General features: G+C 36.8%; 1 protein-coding gene across 2 annotated transcripts in view; it reads left to right on the forward strand.

Annotated features, from left to right (window-relative positions):
- Positions 1-22,931, forward strand: part of LOC148955225 (midasin) — a 348,425-nt gene that overhangs the window by 307,217 nt on the left and 18,277 nt on the right. For both annotated transcript variants that reach the window (XM_089100939.1, XM_089100949.1), the window contains 8 exons: positions 1,738-2,695; positions 3,549-3,743; positions 7,699-7,932; positions 10,031-10,184; positions 11,241-11,461; positions 14,071-14,347; positions 21,825-22,135; positions 22,400-22,562. In XM_089100939.1, coding sequence (XP_088957065.1) covers positions 1,738-2,695; positions 3,549-3,743; positions 7,699-7,932; positions 10,031-10,184; positions 11,241-11,461; positions 14,071-14,347; positions 21,825-22,135; positions 22,400-22,562 — 2,513 coding nt within the window. The remainder of the gene's footprint in view (positions 1-1,737; positions 2,696-3,548; positions 3,744-7,698; positions 7,933-10,030; positions 10,185-11,240; positions 11,462-14,070; positions 14,348-21,824; positions 22,136-22,399; positions 22,563-22,931) is intronic.

Below are 22,931 nucleotides of genomic sequence, written 5' to 3' on the forward strand. Positions count from 1 at the left end.
TTGAACAGTCTCTCGGAAACCTGCCTGTTGTCAGTTTGTACGTTCAGACATTCATAAGAAGGTTGGTCACTCCCGTGTGGGTCATCTAGTAGAAATAGTTCAGGAATATCGAATTTCTCGTCGGGATGACAAAGCATATCCATCTAGCACAAATCCAAATTTGTGTATTTAAGTCTAGAATGTACTGGGGAAAATTCCTCCCTTGTCATTCTCTGGGCATGTCTATGATCACCTGCTTTCTCCTCCTTTTTTTCTGCTCTTCTTTTTTTTATAATCAAACTGATTTTCACGTTTTTAAAAGCTTATGTTGGAACACCCAGTTGTCCCTTTTGAAACTATTTGAAGGTAACTTTCTTGAACGTGAAACTAATTTAATAGGAAAAGATTTTTTAATGGGAAATTCCAAATTAAGAAGTAGAATGAATCGTTCTTCAATTGACCTGGATGCTCATATTATCTTTTGGGTTATTTGAACATCCCCCTCAACAAGCCATGAAAGTTTCAATCTAGTACTCTTAGCCGTTTCTGAGATGTTGTAGATATACACCTTGTTTGAGAACCTGGATGGTGTCTTTTGATTTACCTCCACATCCCCTTCGACAATCCTTGATGTTTCATCTTAATACTCGTAGCATTTCCGGTCATACCTAGGATCAAAACTTTTCCCTTTCCCAATAATAAAACCTATATGTAAGCAATTGACCACTGGCATAGTTGACAGCCCTTGCCTCAGGGGCTGTGTGGGAGGTCATGTTATCCCCAGAGGCATAAATAAAGACTAGGCTGCTTTAGATATGGTAAAACAGAATGAAACTGACATAATAAAAGATAAGTAACATTTCCCATGGACAGATGGTAATATCCGATCACAGGGAATTTCTGTCAGGTTGTCTAAAATAAAAACGTTAGATTTCCCCTGTTGTAGGTATTCTTGTCCCTTACACAACATTTGCCGTGATTTTGGATCTAGCCTAGTTACTTCAAACTTTAGTGCTACAAAAAATATGGCATGTATTTTTTCTTCTTTTTTTGACGACTGATTTGTAGCAATTTCATACACCATATATCACAACCAAATCTTTTCACAAAAGTCAAAGTTATTTGAAGTTTCCCTTCCCGTTCATACCAGGAAGCTTGTTCTCATTTCAAAACTATTTAAGCTATTAACTTGTTGGCTACTTAATGCTCTTTTAGGGATAGGACTATATTTTTGAAGTTATAGTGCTATTTCTTTCAAAAAAAAAAAATTACTGAACAGTTATCGTCGAAGTTAAAGAAGCACTTTGTCGAATATAAATAAGTTTAATTTCAGGACCTTTCACCATAAAAGAAGGAAGGGGCAATAAACAACACTGGAGTGCCGTTCTAGGAGAATTATTCTCGAATAAAGAGTAATAAAAAGTTGGAAATCCTTGTTTTTCTTCGTTTTATATGTTTTGCATGTTTCTAGGGGCAAGGATGTCTTTCCTCAAATGTTTGCCAAATCATATTTTTCACACTTAATTCCCCGCAAGTCACCTCAAAATAAAGATAAGAGTTTCCTATGATAAACTAATACTCAGTGGGATTGGAACCTACAACCTCCAGCGCACTAGCCTGTTTTTTTTAAGTACTGGAGGATGACGACATATCACGCTGATGCAAACTTACAATGATGGCTCTAAGATCGTTGATTCTTTTAATAAGCGGAAAATTTTACCCTTTAAGCTTGTGTAAACTTTCTTTTTCTTTTTCTAGGGAGTATTTGTCGCTTCGAAGGCAGATTGCAAGTCTACAAGACGCCCTAGCTAATGGACTGCAATCCCAATCAACAGAGCTAACTGACACATTTTTCAACGAAATACTGCCAGCTTCTAATCAACTTGAATCGCTTCTTAGTAAAATGTCAGTTTTTTTACGTATCTACAAGTCAGAACCTGAAACTTATTTCTGTTTAGAAGAAGGCAGCACTGCAGACGACAAGAATTTCCTTGAAGTTTCTCAACAAATCAATAATGAACTTAGTCATCTCAAAGCGGCTAAACATGATTGCCTCCAAGTCTTTAGCTTGTATAGAAACATGATGGATGCATGTGAAACTCCCGTTCTGAATAGCCAACATTTTTCTGCCGTTGAGACCACGTTTACCACATTCAGGAACGTAATAACATCTGTTTTTGAAGTGATGAAGGTAGAAGATGAATCTGCTGGTAGAAACTCTTTTGTTTCCCCCCTGAAGACCCTTTCCACTGAAGTTCAATCTCTCCAATTGTCGTGTCAGAAATTAATTGAGTCTTCTGTGAAGTCGGGCAAAAATTTGCCCTTAGATTCTTTAAGTACTGTTGATAAAGCTGTCAAATTAGCACTAATTGCCATTCAAGAAACACGGAAAAACGAAGTATCCGAAACTGATGGTGACAACGAACTTGATTATGAATTAAATAAAGATCATTTAATTGACCTCGTTTCAAGATTAAATCAAGCAGTCTCCCTTTTAAAGGTGAAAGAATTAAAGAGTGATATTGAAGTTATTGCTAGAAGCCTTAATGGTGCCAGTGGAATGAAATGGAATGTGATTTTGCGACTTTTAGTGCCAATGATGAATCAGTTTTTACATCTTGTTGAATTTTTCATCCTTCAAGAGATGTCTATGTTAAGAGCCAGCCTTAAACTCTCGTCTGTGCTTTTTGGCTTATTTGACTTGCTTGCCGAAAAGGTATGCATAAAAACTATTTTTTATTCTTCTTTTTTTTAGAGCTGCGCTCAAGGAATCGTCACAAAAGTAAGAAGTGTATTTTGAATGGTCTAAATGAAGTCAAATTTTTTTCAATTCACCCGTCAAATGGATGTCTTTTCCTCTTTAAGAACAAACCATGGTTCTGATTCCAAAGTGGTTCATAATTATAAAAAAAAAGTGTTTGAAATGAAGGTCCTTTAGGCTACGTGGCTCCCATCACTTAAAAAGAAAAAAAGAAAAAAAAAGCTTTCCGATCCAGTGAATACAGTGCTTTAATTGGGCCCAAAAATGACCCAAATGCTTTTTTGATTTTTGTGTAGAAATTAATTGTTTGAAATAAAGGTCGTGTAGGCTACGTGGCTCTCATCACTTTAAAAAAAACTTCCTGATCCAGTGAATACAGTTCTTTAATTGGGCCCAAAAATGACCCAAATGCTTTTTTGCTTTTTCTGCTAAAAAATTTCTGTTTCAAGATTCGATTGAATTAGCCAGATCCTAACAGTGATAGTGTCGTGGACAAATTCAATTGTATGTTCTCGATCCCATAAAGGCACAGCTTTGTGGCGAACAGGGAATGAGATAAAGACTGGCTGCCAAGTACGAGTGGATCTTTAAGGAAGGAAATTTCAATTTTATACAGAAAAAACTAGGCCGTATTTTATCTTGAAATGCATTACCTATTTTCCTTGAGTGAGCCCAAACTAACTGGGTATTGTCCATGCCATGGTCTGGTTAAACCAGAAGTATGTTGCTGCCATTAACCTTCTCTTGCACTTTATTGTCTTAATTTGAATTTTTGTCACTTTATTTCATTTTCTTCCTTCTTTTTTAGGGATTTTGTCTGCCGTCTGAATTAACTGAAGAACTGATGAAAGAAGGCTCTTCCGAGTTTGAGGATATAGAAAGTGGTGGGTTAGGTGATGGAGAAGGTGCCAAAGATGTATCTGATCAAATTGAAAATGAAGATCAACTTGAAGGAGCCAAGCAAAAAGGAGAAGAAAAAGAAGAAGCAAACGAAGATGTACCGGTACTACATCTTTCTACTCGTTCTAAAACGTGTATTTTTTTTTTCTTTGTTTGTAATTGCGTCGATGTTGCTACTTGTCGTAGTGTAATTCAGTAGCGTTATGCAAAAACCGTCTAAGTCATATTTTTTACGAAATTGAGTTATGGGCTCCACCTTATGTAAAATTTCACGACAAGTCGTTTGGTATAATCAGAATCGATCTACATCTTCAAATAAGGTCAGAGGTAAAATTTGAATTTTCAGTCTAAGCCCCTTTACAGCAATTTGTAAATCGCAAAAATAAGCCAAGTCCTTGGATCCGGCGGTAACCGGACTTGGCATGTTTTTGCTTTTTGTCTGTGGCCACAGGATTGGACTTGTACTGTTTTGATTCATCACCATCATCAGTGTTTACAAACCAAATGGAATTTCTGGAAGGAGAAAATGGTGAAAAGATTAAACTAATAAAGCATTCTGCTAAATTTTTATTTTCTTGTGTTTATTACTTTAAAGGTTAATATTAACGTATTTGAGCCATTTTTCCTTCTCTTCTTTTCATCTTGTGACTGGTAGTGTTGAATTGCTTTTGTTTTGGTGTTTTCTATAGTTCTTGGTTAGCCATTAGGAATGTCCGACCCTCCTCACTCAGGAGGTTCAGCTACATCTGCTGTTATCTACATCTGCTACATCTGCTGTTATCATTATTATGAGGACAAAATCATAAGAGTCTGGTTAACAAGCAATAGTCATCCTGGTCCCCTCAATCCTCCTCTGGGGATAATCATGAAAGCAATCATGCTGTTAAGAAAGCAGACTAAAGAGTTCCAAAAGGACTCAATATTGGTAAGGTCAATTAATGGTGTTAACTGTTTGAAGATCAAGAATCAATCAGTGTTGAATAAGGTTCTGGAGATAGGGAAGCTAGATTTGGCCGATGATCTAATGTTAACATTTTTCTGTGATAAGGATTACCCTGTCTCAAGTTCACAAGGATTGCAGGACCCCCCCCCCCCCCAAGGGCTACTTGCCTGAGGGGCTTGTCTTTTTTGATAATTTACTCTCAGTAAAATTTGCCCTGTACGCAGATGACTTAGCCATTTGGACCGAGGGCAGATAGACCCGGTGACAGATTCTTTGCCTGACCAAGACAGTGAAGTTACTGTGGAAGAAGCACATTCCGGTTGAAAGCCTGGCTGAAGTGCGAAGTACATGAGACGGAGAGAACGGACTGAAAGAAAATACAAAGGCGAAGAATATGTGAGTGCCAAAAATATTGTTCATCCTGCTAGAAAACAGAAGGAAGCTTTTAGAAGTTGCAGGCTGAGTTGTTCTGAAAAACTTGTACTGAAACTAAAGCCAGTCTGTTTGAATCGTATTGGGCTATAGGTGAAAAGAAACAGCAGCAGCAATTTCTTCTCAACTGCGTGAACAGAACTCGACCGAAACGAACCAGGAAAAGAAAATATGATAGTAACAAGGAGCGCTATGCCTGGTACTATTATGTAACTGTCGAATCGGAGAAATTTAAAATATGCAAAGTCCTGTTTTATGTCTGTCTTTGCTCTAACCAAAGCAGAACTCGCAACGGTTCAAGGAAAGCATGGGAAGTTATCTTTTATTAGCACTCCTGAGAGACGCCAAGCTCCCGGCTGACATTTAGGTTATAAAGCAGCACATTGAATCATTTCCTGCTTATGAATCCCACTATGCAAGATCAAAAAACTTCTAGGAAATATCTGTCTTCTGATCTAAGCCTTCAGAAGATGTACGATCTTTACAAAGATTTTGCTGCAGAAAAGGGGTTGCCAGCAAAATCGGTTGCAATGTACAAGAAAGCTTTCTATCAAGAATACAATCTTGGATTTAAACCTCTTGTCAGTGACTTCTGTGGAATGTGTGAGAAGCTTAAGGAACAGATTAATTGTGCTGATTCTAAAGATTCCAAAAGAGTCTTGCAAGCTCAGCTTGAGGCCCATGAGACGGGCTCAAGGCTCAAGCTCAGCTTGAGCCTATAGATCAGCGTACCAGTCTAAAAAGAAAGACAAAGAGGTTGTAAAGAACGACAATTCCACTCTTATGTGGGTTTTTGATCTCCAGCAGTCCCTTCCTACGCCCTTTGTACAGACTAAAAAAGCTTTCTACAAAAGGCAACTGTGGACCTACAGCCTTGCCATTCACGAAATAAGCATTTTGAAACAGGGAAAGTCATACATTTACCTTTGGCACGAAGGAATAGGTGACAAGGGATCCTCTGAGGTAGCCTCTTGTCTGTTTAAGCATCTGAAGGCACTGTCGTCAAGAATAAGACGGCTAGTCTTGTACTCGGACACATGTGGTTCTCAGAATCAGAATATGTATGTGGCAGGAATGTTTTCGTATTACGTTTCCTAAATTGCTTCGGAGGATTTTGAATTGATAGATCAAAAGTTTCTTGAACCCGGAAATACTCACCTCGAGTGCGACAGCGATCATGCCAGGATTGAGAAGGTCAACAAGTATACAGACTTTTAAATCCGAGTTCCAGCTGACTGGTCGAACTTAATACGTCTTGCAAGGGGAAAAATTCCCATGACCGCCACTGAGATGCAGAAGTCAGAATTGTTTGACTTTAACGAATTTTTCAGGAAAAGTTGTGTCAAAAGGACAGTGGACACCAAAAATCAGCCATTCTCTTGGTTGGCTGTCCGTTGGTTGCGGTACGAAAAAGAATTTGGCATCATCAAGTTCAAAACTTGTCTAGATGAAGATGCACCTTTCAGAACAATGATTTTTAGAAAGAGAGGATCCCAGAAAATTTCATTTGCAGGTATGAAGACAAAATATCCCAATGGGGGAAGACAATTTCCAAAGCGAAATAAGAGGATTTGATGTCACTTGTGTCGTTTGTGCCTGAGGACTATCATGCCTTCTAAAAAAGTTTGCTTTATGACAATACAGTGGTAAACTACCTCGAAAATGAAAATCAAGAACAATGAGCTAATATTCTCATGTTTTACAAATTTTTTTTTACCATTTCTTACATAAATGAAGTTGATTTAGCTTGAATTTGCTATCTGTTTTTTGAAAGATTTTGAGAAAATTCAATTTGCAAGAATCGATTAAGTCCATTATCTCAAAATATACTTCATATTAGCGAAATCTAATGGCAAATTTCAATTCCTCGATTTTTCCCCAGCAGTTTACTCATTTTTCCCCAGCAGTTTTCGTTCATAATCGGATTCAAGAGACGCTTTCAACCAGAAAAATCGCTCTCCTGAAAAATTTGGAAAATGTGACTTAGACGGTTTTTGCATAACGCTACAGAATTTGGAGTAAACTTTTTAACTCGCATTCTTCTTCTCCTTTTATCATGGGTGCCTGTTGAAATTTTTCTAGGAGGGGTGAAGGTGAGGCTGAGTTCAAACCCGGTTTCGTAATGTAACTGTGTACATTGTTAAATTGTACATATGACAAAGTATACATATTTTTCTTTTCTTTTTTCAAAAGAATAAATAACTGTAAAACATGCGATGTATGCTGAATAAAAGAAGGCAACAAAAATTATGACCCGGTGCTCTCCCTTTTCCTGCCACTGACAATTAACGCTAGCTTCAGCTTATTTTTAGTTTCTCATTCTTCGTAATATTATTATTTTCTTTTGGTTCTCGCTTTGTCTATTAATTGTTTATAGGCTATATTAAACTTTTCTTTACTTTATAGATCCACAGACGGATTTAATACCATTATTTGCTAGCGAAGTATATTTTACAATTAAGACTAAGCAAGATAATAGTTTCCACTCCTGAATCTGGTACAAATGACAATTTTTTCTCTCTACTCAGTTTTGTTTTTAAGTCTTTTTTTTGTTACTATGGGCTGTGATTCATTCTTTTCTAGGTTGCAGGTCCCGCTGCAACCATGATATGCAACTCCTTGGTTGATTTCTTTGAATTTAGGTTTTTTTCCATTTTCTACAATTGATCAATTTATATTACAGGAAGAAGAAGGTGGTATTGAAATGAGTGACGATTTTGAGGGAAAGCAACAAGACATAAAACCGAATGAAGATGGTGAAAAAAGTGATGAAAGCGAGGATGAGGATTTAGACAAGCAGATGGGTGAAACAGAAAAGGGTCAGGACAAGTTAGATGAAGAAGTTTGGGGAGATGAAGAGGATAATGAAGTGGATCAAGAGGAGAAAAAAGAAGAAGAAGGAAAGGGGGACGGCAAGGTGAATACCTTCTCTGTAGTAGATACTATGAATCTATCTTGTCCAAAGGACTTCTCTCATACTCGAAAAATTAAACAACGGTGACTTAAGAAGACACTTTTTTTGTGTTTTCATGTTTTCAACCCCTTAATGCCCTGAACAGGCCTCCTATTACCCATTAGCTCGACATCATAATTGTGTTAAATTTATTAGATTTTTGAGTGGCATTCCTTGTCCTCGGCTTAAAACAAAAGAGTTTTTTCTCCTAAGTGCTTAAAAATTCCCTCGCGTACAGTTCTTCCCCCCATAAAGTCCTCCTCCCCCCCCCCCCGACAATTCCCTTCATTGGGGAATCTAGTCCATAAATCGGAAAACGCTATGATGCTCTGAATCTCTAAGCACGAATATTTTTTTTTTTTCAAAGAGTAGAGTAGAGTAGAATATTTTTATTTACAACACATACATAAATAAATGTCACAAAACAGCGCACAAGCCTGGTGGCATACTTTAGCGCTGAAAATATTGCCAACGAAAATACACAGCCATTTTCTAACTAAATTTTACAACAACGAAAAAGAAAACCCTAATGAATAAAATGCTTAGCATGCCATAAGTTATTTCTTCACCAGTCTTAGAAATGTCGCTTGTTGTTGCATTCTCAAACTGATGCTGGAAAGTCAGGTTTTCCCTACATACCCTACATACCTCTGTCTACGATACCCTGTTTATACCCTACACTTACATAAATTACCTAATTAATATATTTTGATAACACATACAGAGTCGGAAAAAGATATGCAAGACGAAATAAATTTAATATGAAATCCCCCCCCCCCTCCGTAGAAAGCCAATACTATAAGAATATTCCATATCCGCTTTCTAATTAAAATTTAAAAAGATATGTTGTATTATTTATTTTGATGTATTTTATATTAATAATTCAACTGTAATTGAATGAAAATATTTTGAACAAATGATTTAAGCAGGCTCACCTAAAGCAGATATAATAATATGTAAATATAATAATATGTAAATAATATCTAAAGCAGATATAATAATATATAAATAATGAATGACAACAACTACTACTATAACTACTACAACTAAGAATGACAACTACTACTACTGACAACTCATTGCGGCACCAAGCCGCCTAAGGCCAACTCAGCTGTGCACACTCCTCTTCCACTCTAATATGTTCAAAACTTCACTCCTTACTTGTAGATATATAAGGTATACATAGATATATAAAATCGAATTCACGGGTTTGTAATATACGGGCTAAAGAAATGATTCGTTCTGTCCAATTCCCAAGGTAGTCAAACACTCAGTTATACATGATTTTAGTGTGTTTACGGAAACAAGTACATAATTGCAAAGTCAAGCTGGATAATATGGATTCATTTTGGAATATAATCCATAAATCTACATCAAGTAGTCTGAGCAAGACCTAATTTTCAGAATTTATGGCTCCAGTCACGGCTGCTCTCCCCAATCAGTTCTCTCCCTCTGTCTTGTGCGACACATTGATTTTGGGCATGACTGTATCGTCCCATTGGCTATTCCCCATAATACAGGGTGTCCACAAAGTCTGGATATATACGAATATTAAAAATTTACCGAAACTCTAAAAAACGGAATTTTAATACCAGTAGACACATGAAAAGAATCAGCTTATTATTTTGATTCCAAATATATAAGATTCATAAAGTTGAGTAGAATACGTCAAAAGTTACGAGCCTGAGAAAATTTGCCTGATTTTGAAACAGGGGAAACATCCCCTAAGATTCAAGGAATCTTAATTAAAATCACGCCATCATATTCAACGTACCAGAGAACCCTGCTCTAGAAGTTTCAAGCTCTTACATACGAAAATGTCAAATAAACTATCAAAATTTGTGTGTATCCAGACTTTGTGGACATTTGAGGGACGTATATTGATTTTCTCAGATAATAAATTAGTTGCGTCTCTCTTTATTTTGTTGAATATTTCATCTACCCTTTTTAATAATTGTGGCTTATTTACTATGTGCACTTAATGATGTTTTTACGCATGGAATCAAATTAAATTTTGGATGTAATGTCTATATGATTAGAATCTTAGAAATTTATGTTTTAGGAGGGTGAATCCCAAACTGTTGGTAAAGAGGACGCTCCTGAAGGTAATGACGAAAAAGACAAAGATGAGCCAAAAAATGATAAGAAGGAGGAAAAAGAGATCAATGAGCTTGAAGACCAAAACCCCGATGATGATCAAATTGACCCATATCATGGTAAGGACCTTTTTAAGAAATTTGAGCTTAAAGTAAGTTTACCTAATAATTCCATTGATTATTTAGTTTATCGAGTATGGTTGTCGGAGCCCTCAACATTGAGGTTGAACAGCATGTTGTCCAGTTTAAACATCTAAGAAGAACAGTAAAGAAGACGGGGGTCATAGATAAAGAGATTCGCACTCGTATTGGATAGGACAGTGCCTCTTTCACTAACTTTAGACACATTTGGTGTTCTTAAAATTAATGTGATAGGCTAAAACTTCGAGTCTTCAAGATTGATGACATCCCAGTTATACTGTACGGAAGAGAATGGTGGAAGCTAAATCAGTAGCAGAAGAATGGACTTCAAGGTTTTGAAAAAAATGCCTGTGAAGAATCCTCAGCATAATCTGGACACATCGTGTCTTAAATCAGACATTACGCCAAATGACTAGACAACCTCTATTCATGGACATATTCAGAACCTGAAGACTGAATAACCTGGTACTCGGTGCTTAGAAGAATGATGACCGATCACCGAAGTCTCATCTTTTGGTGTCCATCGACGGAAGCGTGGCAAGGGGAAAAACCAATGAACTCACTCAAGCAAACATACCATAGGAATCTACTAAAGCAAACATGTTCATACACACTGGGAAGAGGATATGGTAGCAGCGCATTTGAGGGACGAATAGCACATTTTGGCAGATGCCTTGGGTGCCTCTGAAGCACAAGAAGGAATAAGATAAGGAGAGCTCAAGTTTCCTATAGCCTAAGCTGACTTTGGGTTTAACCAACGTGAACTCAGTATGCTTACACTTTGAGGCACAACTATGCGTACCGCAGTGGGTCCCAAGCCGTTTTATTGGTGCTTCAAAATTATCAGAAGCCTAAATTAACCACTTAAGCCTTCTTGTCAAACCCACCATATCATAGCCCTTTTCTTCCTTTCTTTCTCTTTTCCTTTTCTTCTTCTTTCTTTGAATACTTATTCCACCTCCTGGCCATTTAAGGGAATTAGTGTATTCTACTGCATTAAAATCTGCTTTGTTCTACTTTTTATTGTTACTATAGGTCAGCAAGGCCCTGAACCGGAACCGGAACCTCTTGATCTTCCGGACGATTTGAATATAGACGGTGCTGATCAAGATGATGACAACGAGGAGGCTCCTGAAGAACCGCCCCAAGAAACTCCTGAAGTTCAGAGCAAAGAGATTGAAGATGCAGCTGAAATTGAAGAAAGCAAAGAATCGAAAACAGAAGAAGAAAAAATACAAGATGAAGAAATAGAAAGGGTAAGTTCCTTTTCTTTCGATTTGCACCAGTCTTTATGGCGGTAACTATCCTTTTAAAGCTAAATCTTGAGTTTCAGTGTTCCTATCTTATACATTTCCTTTAAATTAAAAGATTACGATGAAATGTTTTCGTACGTACATAAAAAGAAAAAATGGTTTTTGTTTTAACCTCTAGTCTTGAATGCAAACTGCTTTTCTTTCTCTCTCTCCCTCTTTTTTTTTCTCTCTCTATCTCTGTTTCCCTCTTTCTCTTCCTCTCTCTTTCTCTCTCTCTCTCTCTCTCTCTCTCTCTCTCTTTCCTTTTTTCCCCCCTCTCTTTCTCTGGATTTTCCTCCCTTCTCTTCTGCAACTTATTTGCACGAATGTTCTCTTTATTTTGACTTTCCCGGAAAAAATGTACTGTAAAAAACTGAAATCTGAAAAGTTGAGTCAGGCTACTAGAGCTAAATCATTATCGCGATTTGCCATCAGCGATTAAGACTCAAGACTTATTAGAAATAGCTAATAAAATATTTATTGTGTAATTGTTGGACTAAATGTAAAATGTTTTGCTTTTGTGGTGGAATAAATCCTGAGAAAAAAAAAACTGGAAATGTGACATCGTGACAAAATTGTATTTGCATAAAAGGTATTGCATAAATATTTTTTTTGTATTTTACAATTATTTTCATGAATTTTATTAAGTAAATTCAATTGCGAAGTTTGTCATTTGATGGGGAGATTTTGCCAAGTTTTCCTTTCTGCTTAGCAAAGAAAAAAAAAATACTAAAACAATAGAAACATCACTTTAGATTCAGAAATCAGCTATTGGAGTTTGGGCCGCGTAGTTTATCGCTTGGCCGAGGCAGCCCTTTTAATTGGCATTATTTCGCAATATCAACCAACTCTTGATAATAACTACAACATCCTCAAATCGACAAGAATGTTGCTTTGAATAATATTTAATAGTTAGGATGAAAAAAAATTGTAGTAAAAAAGACGCTGGAGGAAACTGCTAAAGACGTTATCTATCTATGTAAATGCTTTTTTCCATGACGTAACAATTGACGTCTGATTTCGTTTGTAGCCAGATTGCATTTCAATTGTTCCAAAACTTTTTCTAAACAAAAAATTTAGTTTCTCCTGCCCTTTCTCCCCCTTTCCTTCCTCTCTCTCAAATTGACAAGAACATTTTTTGTTAAAAAGAAACAATATTTCAATAATATCGTTACTTCTTGTTTCTTGGGAAAAAAAAATCCAGTTTATCCCGTCTTCTGAGCTAAACACATAATAACAAAATTCTTACTTCATAAAATTACGAAAATATCTTTCTATTCAATTTTCTTAGTCATTGTTACTTTTAATTTCATCCCAGTCACCTAATTTGTGGATATAAGCCCAGTTTATATATATAAAAGTTTGCTGGATGTTTTAGTTAGAATAATTTTGTGTACTTATTTCTTATCACTAATGGGCCCTTAGTGACAAATAATGCCAATTAAACAAAGCAAAATTTCAATTTTTTGATGTAATTCTGGGTTGTATATGCAGTTCAACTGGTAACAACTTCGGAAATTTAACAAATATACATTTTCTAAATGTAAGGAAGTAAGGATTCAGTTATTGTAGGGTTAAGTTCAGAAGAGGGGGCAAACTGCAGCGTTGCTACATAAAATATCTTGAATCTTGAAATGTCGTTAAAAGTAGTCTGCAGAAAGTACGGAGAAACATAGCAATTAAGTAAGAATGACGATACATAATGTAAATTTAGCCTTTCCCAGGGAGGACCAAATTTGTTGTCACTAGGCTATCTAATGAGAAATTGTTCCAAAAAAGAACATCAATGATCTTCATCTCATAGGATGTCAATTAACTCTATTCTAGGCACATTTGCAAGGATTGGCTGGTAGTGGGGGGGATGGAAACGTATGGACTGTGCTGAAAATGTACGAAATAACCCGATAGAGATATCGGAAGAAGACCCAGGCCCCTGGGCACGGATATGAATATGGAACCTGTTTGAATGAGAAAGGAGTCGCACCTAGTTCGAAAATCCTTTACAGTACTTGGTAATACAAAATTTCTTCTGACAAAAAAAATAATATTGATGACTGAAAGTAAAAATATGAGAATCAAGGGGTTATTTAGAATATAAATCATATTTTACCCTTTTTGGGTCATCTCTGCTGCACTAAGACATTTTATTGCATCATGTTTTGTATGCTGTTGTTAATGAGAAACACAAACAACATTAAAGTCCGATTCTTGTAAAGCATTGACGGATGAGGAATAATACAACTTTAGAATCCAAACTCTTTCGTTTTATACATTCGCTTTGTTTTTTTTTGTTTTTTTTTTGTTTTTTTTTTTTTTTTTTTTTTTTTTTTTTTTTTTTTTTTTTTTAGGTTTTTTAGGGATGTCTTCTAAATAAATGATTTGAGTCCTCAACTCTTTGTACTAATAGTTTTAATTACAAAGAATATCCTCTTATGAAACGTCTACCTAAGATGGCAGTTAAACTTACGACGTTATATAGCCATATAAAGTTACTTTTGTATGAATGTATTTTTCTTTTTCTTTGCCCAAACAAAGAAAAGAAGATAAGCGATAAAAAAATACTTAATCAACAGGATGAAAATAAGTCTCCAGAAGAGAGTCCAGAAGGTGAAACAAATGACCCAGAAGTTGAAGGCGAAGAACCTGAAAAAAGTAGTGAAACGGCTGACGAGGAGAAAATGGAGTCCACCCAAGCAACTGCTTCTGATGATAAATCTGCTGAATCGGAGACTCAGGCTGCTGAAGTACCTTCTAAAGGTTCTGCTGATAATGTACAAATGGAGGCTGATGCAGACGCAGAGCAAGGGGGTGCCAATGAAGAAGAGGCTAATAAAGAAGCCGAAGGAATTGGTGAGCATTTGATATTGTTACACTACTACAGCTTACTACAGCTGATATACTAAAATATGATATTTTATAAGCTGCTGGTTGCTGGAGTCCTTTCAAAGCAGTACTGACATTAGGGTGAAAATATTCTTTGTTACTGGTATTTATAATGAGAAACAAGGAGCGTCGCCGAAATATTCTGTTAGCAAAAATCCAACAAAACATTCAACGTTCTTTTCTGCAAACTAATTTGCTGCTTCTTCAGCAAACGTCAGGCAAACAGCCGTAAACATATAATATCCTCAATTGCCTGAAAATTTTGTCTACTGACCTTAGTGCAAGATTTCTTTTTGAACTAGGTATGTTACAATAACAACAAAAGAGTGTGCTATTCGATTTTCTATTCAACAATAATCGTATTTTGTATCGGGAAAATCAGAGCTGGATCTAGGGGCGGGAGTAAGCGCCTCAGGTGGGAAACATTGTCTACTGACCTTAGTGCAAGATTTCTTTTTGAACTAGGTATGTTACAATAACAACAAAAGAGTGTGCTATTCGATTTTCTATTCAACAATAATCGTATTTTGTATCGGGAAAATCAGAGCTGGATCTAGGGGCGGGAGTAAGCGCCTCAGGTGAGAAACAAACTAAAAAGTAAAATTATAGAAAAAAGACTTCGGAAAAAGAATTAATTGAATTTGAAATTATGTAAATTGTGATACCCGAGTGTTTTATCAAGTATAATTATACGTATTTAGTAGCCTCTGGCCTTGTATATTGAGATGATTGAGCGGTGTAATGGGAGTAGGTGAGGCTTCAATGATTGTCCGGTGCTCAGCTGGTTAGGTAACCTAGGTAGGTCCCTCTGTTCATAATTTTAAAAGTTTCCAGGGGGGGGGGACTAATTCACTAAAATGCAGGAAGGCAAAGATTTTTTACTGAAGACACAAAATAAGTATCTTTCGAAATCTAGGGGCGGGGCTTTTTACTCATTTTCCAATATAATTCGTCTGGTTTAGGGTTTCGACAAGCCACAACTCCATAGAATAAATTCCAGCATACTGGCCTAGTGACACAATGACACTATCATTTCCTTTAGTGTTTATTAAGTAGTGGTTACCTTAATTGACGGATATTGGTTATAAGGCTCCTTCGTCTTTGGACTTTAACGTGATAAAGGTGAATATCAATGATAAGACTTAAGTGGAACACAGTTCTACTTTTCTAATTTATCTTAGATTTGAAACAATTCATGTTTACAAGCGCGATCTTTTTCAGTTGTCTTGTAAGGAAAGGAGAGACAGTAAGAAGGAAAATAATAAAGAAAAAATAGTAAGGAAAATAGAAGCAATAAGGAGGCTAAGAAGAGGTGGTTATGACGACGGACTCTTTTAATTATCTCATACATGAATTAATGACTGAGAACGGAATCTGTTCTCAGTCTTCAAAAATAGACTCCTTATGAATTACTAAAAGATCAGACTTACTGAAAGAAAAGCTAGAAAAGTAATACTTTAAACAAAAAAATATATTATTTCAGATAAAGTCTTTGATTCTGAATTCATTTTATCCATATTCATTCTTGAAAAAAAAATTCATTTAATTTGTAAAAGAAAAAAATGCATTTTCAACTTTGATAATGCTGATTATATGTATAGTAATGTTTTATATTAAAAGTGTACTATGTAAATGTTTATTTCATAAATGTTACGCTTCATATCTAATTAACCTAGCCCACTACCATTTATCTAGGTTTTTTGAATAAATAGTATTATGTGTCTTTCAAAAGTAATGGGAATAAAATATGAGTTGATAAAACCGAAAACGAGCACTTTTAATGAATTATGTACGTGTTATTAATAAATTCCATTGTTTTCCAGGGAATACATTCAACCTTCACTCTAAAGGAAAGTTGTAATATTTAGTGTTGACTAAAGGGGAAGGCGGCGGTAGAATGTACATTCACCCCCTCACCCTCCTCCTTAGAAAAAACTTACATCCGACACAGGAGAAAATATAGTACAGGCAAATGGAGGTTTGACCCGAAACAAATTGCAACAGAAATGATTCTTACATCATCTTGTAGAGAAAACAAAACTGAACAACATATCCATTTTCGCATATTCTGAGTCGACGCAAAATAACCTTTTTTTGGCTTTTAATGCGATTTTTTTTTACGTTTTCCAAAAAAAAAAATATAATTTTAGTATCCGACCGTTTTTCTTGAAATGAAGTATGATTCTGATGCAGAATGACAAGCTGAGACAGAACATGAAGCCGGATTGGGTGTCTGGTGCAAAACAAAAAAGTTTCACTATCATCAATATGCGTTGCGGTAATTTTTGTAAAGACAATCAATCGGCACTTGTTATTCAACAAATGATCGGTTGTTCGTAAAAATACCTGAACTAGGCACTAGTATAAGACACTTCGAAGGCTACGTAATGCAATAAAAATGAAAATCGTCACATTCATCACTCAGTTTTTTAAAGATTTCAAAGTTTATTCCCAAGATTTGACTGAGAAATCAATTAGACGAAGACCTCAAGTAATGCCAGAAAGTCGAGTAGAACATCAGTCCACTGTCGAACATCAAAGCTTTGGTTCCAGTATTTGGACATGGTTGCGATTCTACGAAACTTTGTAAAAGGAGAACGAACTGGGTCATGGGAGCTCCATTTGAAGTCTACCTCAGACATGTTAACTTACCTGGCGGCTGCAGGACACAACCACTATACGAAATCATGCCATCTTTACCTCTAGCGAATGGACAAGCTCCAAGATACCCATCCTACGGTCTACCAGGCTTTCCAGAGTGGCATGCATGTAGTAAGACGTTCTGATAGATTCTGGGCTGGACTCTCCACAGATCTTGTCATTGAACAGGAGCTTATGCGCTCTGTTAAAACCTCTGGTGGCCTTACCAACGGCAGTGGCATGACAGAGGCTCAGAGGTCCTTATGGGTTTTGTCGTGACCAGTCTGCTCTACAGTAAACCTTCTGTTGGAACGTATCTCACAAATTCTGTACGTTACAAGTGATCAGCACAAGGAGATGTCAGAGCCGATGCAACTGAGATACTGCAAAGATACGCAGACGATTATCGAGTTTCTGGTAAGGGGTTCACCATTTGAGGGAGATGTTCAGTTAAGAAGCATAGCAAATGGTCTAACTGCCTATCCGTCTGCCAACGTTGATTCTGCCAAAGATGTGGGCCTATATGTCATTGACGCCTTGTGTGGACAGGTGGTCTGTGATTTTGTGTTACTCCGAAAACAACTGTCAATCCTTTTTACCACCAAGAAAAGACCAAGGGGAGAGTGCAAACGACTAGACCCGACTCTTCTTTTTCAGAGGTTTATTATGATCGCGAAAAGGATCAATCTTACGGAAACTGAGTACTTTCAACACGAACTGTGTTCCTACCCAGCTTCACTTTTTGACAGCTCCTGCTTGCTCCGGACTGCGAACAAACCAGAACTTGCGAAGGCCATAGCCCAGGTGTGCAACCTTGAGAAGCATTTATTTCCCCTCCCCGAAGGCACTCGATATATCCTAGACGGAGGAGCTCTGCTGCACAGGATACCATGGACAAAAAATCAAAGATACCTGGAGATTTTAAACCATTATGCAACTTACGTGACAGGAAAGTACCCTTCTGCCACTATCGTTTTCGATGGCTACGATGGTGGGGCTTCCATAAAAGATATGGCTCACTCGCAGAGGAGTCGTTCAGTTGGCCATGAGATCTTCTTCACAACAGATATGCAGCTCAAGGTGAAGAAAGAAGAGTTCTTATCTTGCAAGAAAAACAAAGCCAGGTTTATCTGCGCTTTGGCTGATCATCTCCGTGCCAAGGGTGTCTCTGTCTCCCAGGCATCAGGTGACGCAGATGTCCCGATTGTGGAAGCTGCTGTTGCCTCTTCACGGTATCACGACACTGCCGTAGTTGGGGACGATACCGATCTATTGGTTCTCTTATGCTACCACTGTGACTTGTCAAGCAAGAAACTATTCTTCGCACCTGAGCCAAAGTTGAATAAAGCTCCCCGAATATGGGACATACACACCCTGAAAGAGAAGCTGGGACAATATACTTGTCATCTGATCCTTTTTGCTCACGCCCTGTTAGGCTGTGACTCTACTTCGCGAATCCACGGTGTGGGAAAAGGTCTTGCACTGAAGAGGCTGATAGAAGACAATGATTTCCGAACATCAGCTGAAGTGTTCATGCAGAAGTCTGCTTCGAAGGAAGGAATCAAGACCCCTGATGAAGACGCCCTGCTGATCATATACGGTTCGTCGAAAGGAGGGAACTTGAACAAACTCCGCAGAGAAGTTTTTGAAAAGAAAGTGACAACGGCAAACTCTTTTGTTCACCCAGAACATCTGCCACCAACTTCTGATGCAGCCAAATTTCATAGCTATGGAGTTTTTATCAAGCTCAGGCATGGACCGGGGAGCCTGATCCGGAACTGAAAGCCGAGGAATGGGGATGGAAGAATAAAGATGACTTCTTGTACCCATTAACAACTGACCTCCCACCAGCCCCGCGTATGCTCCTTAAGATCGTGAAGAGCTCCTGTCTTGTACTGTTTAGTTCAGCGTGGTTTAGGTGCTTTAAAAACGGCTTAGTTTGTACTTGAGCATGCAGAACCTGCAAGGGAACAATGTGTTCCAACTCCCCAAAACTCGACAGCAACAATGATGAAGAGAACCTAGATCCCTAGTTGTTAATCCATTCCAAATGAAGAAGTTGTAAAACTAGTCGGAATCTGATTCTCTATTTTGTATTTTTTGTAGGATTGATTCTATTTAATAGACTGTGAAGATTAGACACTATGTGTTGACCCTAAATAGTATATGAAGAGTGTTTTAATTGTGATTTACGATACTGACCATTGAAAACCAGTTCGGTTTGTAATTCACTTTCCCTAATTATTTTCTAAAAAAAACGATTTTTTTTTCTGGTTCAGTGAACAACCTGTTTGATTCTATTTTAGGTCTCAGCTCGTGATTCTACGTCAGAACCACACTTTCATTCAAGAAAATCGGGCTGTAACGAAAATTGTATTTTTAGGCGAAAAAAAGTCGAAAAAATACAGTTACTTTTTGTATGGTGCTTCTTTACGCTAAATCCGACTTTGTTTTTGGTCTCGCCATGTTATTTTGGGTTAGAATCATACTTCAGTTCAAGAAAAACCGATGTCCACGAAAATTGCGATTTTTATTCGAATAACGGAAAAAAATAGCATTAAAAGCCAAAAAGCGGTTATTTTGCGTCGACTCAGAATATACGAAAATGGATTTGTTGTTCAGTTTTTTTTCTCTACAAGATGGTGTAAAAATCATTTCTGTTGCAAATTGTTTCGGGTCGACCTCTTTTTGGAGCTCATTTTCCTGTACTAATAATGATATGACCAAGAAATTTCACAAAAGTGCTCACCACTGTAACCGCTTAGCTATAACAGGAAAACCCGTTTAGAATATCTCATAGGAGATCGCAGACTATCATTTCAGATAACTATAAAGAGTGAAATTTGAAGCATATGCGGCTGAAAGCTGTTAGTGGTATTTTTGTCAAATTCCTTGAGTAAAATACCCCCCCCCCCAAAAAAAAAAAAATCCTTGATACGGCCTTGTAGACTTGCATTAAAAAATGCGGATAAAAATAGATGACAAGAAGTTCACTTATATTTATTTTTTTTTCTATATCTCTAACCAGACGTTCAAGGAGCGGAGTTGTAGGTCTTGGTTCTTTCATAAAAGCAGTACATACCTCTTTGAGGTGATTTTTGGATTATTTTGAGTTTCCACAGAGCATCTTCTGGAAATAGTTTGTTCCTCTTCGACTTTATTTAAACTTCTAGGTCTGTCTGAAGCATAGGAACGGGTAGAATTGGGGTGCTCGCCTTTTTATTTTTTGGGGTCCTGTGTTAAATTGTTACATTTTGGATGCATCAATCTGGATATTAGACCCCAAAATTGACAAAAGAGACACAATGCAACTATGGGACTTCACCCAGAAACTTGTGGATCGCTCCGATATGCCGATTAATACAAGAAAATAGCAGTTCATCCTCATCATCTTCTGTACCAGTTCCACTACCTTTTACTGGTTTTTTAAACCCATCCACAATTGACATATACTTCGCTAGTGAATTCTCCCATTTTAATTGAGCAACTGTCCATGGCATTTAGCCAGCGTCTAGCCCTAGTTCACTTATTATCACGGTGTATCGTTTTTGCGCAGAATTCCTTTCTTTGGTAAAACTGTTGTTATACTTTGCTTTCAACATAATGAACTTTGCCATATCCTCTTTTGTCCCTTGAAAACGAAACAAATTTTTAACAAATCAAATGGCTCCAACAAAGATTTTTACTTCATTACATTAACAAAATTTCTATGGATCTTATTTGGTATTCGGAACGAGTCATTCATAAGAAATAAGTGCAAAAATAGTGTCAACCACCAAAATCAACAAAGTATTATATATAGTCTAGTGCTATATCTGCCCCCATTCGTAGGGTTGAGGTGCATTGTAAGGGTAGCGATTCGTATATTAGGAATCAACGCTAAAAGACACATCAAGTGGTGTGTTAATTTTGTACGTAAAGAAATAATAAAAACTCTAAAATTACCCACCTGATTATATCCCAGCTTTCCCTTAATGCCTGGAAATATACACAAATTTATTTTATTTTATCTTCTTTTTTTTCAAATCGGGATTATTTGGCATTATTAGTCAACTCTTCTTGAGAAAAAAAAATATTCGAAACCAATAAAATCACCGAACTTTTGTCTGCAGTCTAGGGCTATAGGCAGGCATTAGATGATGAGGATGGAACATAGATAGTCTGGAAGCTACACTAATAATTCAACAAATGTAAATTTTCTGAATGTGACAAAATAAATATTTTTTTCTTAGTTTTTAGTTCAGAAAAGGACATTAAAAAGACTGTTATCAAACAAAATAATGAGTAAAAAAGTGAGAATTTTTATTTCCTTTTGCAGTTGTTGCGTTCCTTGTTTCTACGTATACTTAAAAGTATGGCTCTTTCTCTCCTTTTCCTTTCTTTTAACTCAATACTTTTTTAATTAAAAGCATCAATTTGGATTTGAGAAACGATGCAAGAGATTCTCAGATACTTTGCTATAATAATTTAACATATAAATAAAATATAAGTCACAAGTTTATCAAATAATTTTTTTTCTATGACTCCAACATAAAATCCCACACTCTCATTGGGCTTTTTGTTAGCTAAATTCGTCGGTTTATGCAAAAAAATTTCCGAGTCCGATTCAAGAACCCCACGAAAATCCAACAATTTATTCGGGATAAAACAAGATCGTGGATCTTTCGGACACACTCAAGTTTAATTGTGAAAATATTTTCTTCCTCCACAAATAGGTTTCTCCAACGAGTATAATCGATATTTAATTCCATTTAAATAATTTTTATTCGAATTGTTGTTCATTCCTTTATCTTTTTTGTTTTAGGTGTTTCTCAAGTTCAGCAAACAGCAGGTCATCAAGGTCCAACTTCAGCCAAGGTCGAAAGTCAACGCATAAAACAAGAGCAGCTGGAAGAACGTATTCAAAAACAGCCTGGCCTATCAGATATGAAACGATCTCTTGCTGATCAAGCTGGCAATGAAAATAAACGGTTAAAAACCGTAGAAAATAAACAAGACAAGCAGACAAGTGAAGACGATGCTTCCTTACTCGAAAAGACAGAATCTGAAGCTTACGAACACATTTGGGAATCAGAGCAGCACTTCGATGCCGAAACAGTGGATGCAGCTACAGAGGTCTCTCTCTTACTCTCTCTCTCTCTCTCTCTCTCTCTCTCTCTCTCTCTCTCTCTCTCTCTCTCTCTCTCTCTCTCTCTCTCTCTCTCTCTCTCTCTCTCTCTCTCTCCCTCTCCCTCTCCCTCTCTTTCTCCCTCTCTCTCTGCGTTTCCATCTATATATCTATCTCTCTCTTTCTTTCTCTTTCTATCTGTCTAATAGGTTTTTTTTTTTTACAGGATTGAAAACAATTTTTATATCGGCTTACATTTTTTTCTTTTCTAGGAGCAAGCAAAAGAAAGACCCGTGCCCAGGGAAGAAGGGGAGAAACCGGCAGATGATGAAGACATTCCTATGGAAGAAGAGAAAGAGGAGACTGGCGAAGATAATGCTCTTAATCAAGAGTCTGAAAAAATACGAGGAACAAAACCATCGGACAGGAGAAAACGTAAGCAGTTAAATTATGTTATAGAGCAACCCTACTGCTTTTGTAGTTGTAAAATCGGAAATGGGAATAGTAAAACAGAGAATAAGGGTTTCTATAAAGTTGTTAGAGTAAACAAGAAGCAAAATGGTATGGTCTCAACTGCCAAAATAAACTAAGGAATATTTTAAATTGGACTCATATAGATCATAGAATTATCTCTTCGAGCCTTTAGTTCAAAAATGACATATTTTCTATATTTTTAAGAAAAGTTCTGAAATAGTCAGTTTAGAATTCTCGAATTCTTATTATATTTTTTTAACTAGAGATCTGAAACTTAGTAGCGGTAAGATACGGAAGCTCGAAAAACAAAATCCGGTATGGGGTCCGTGG

This window comes from Artemia sp. Qi Xiang Cuo, chromosome 2, assembly GCF_049724085.1.
Source record: "Artemia sp. Qi Xiang Cuo chromosome 2, ASM4972408v1, whole genome shotgun sequence".
In the NCBI taxonomy this organism is placed as follows: domain Eukaryota; kingdom Metazoa; phylum Arthropoda; class Branchiopoda; order Anostraca; family Artemiidae; genus Artemia; species Artemia sp. Qi Xiang Cuo.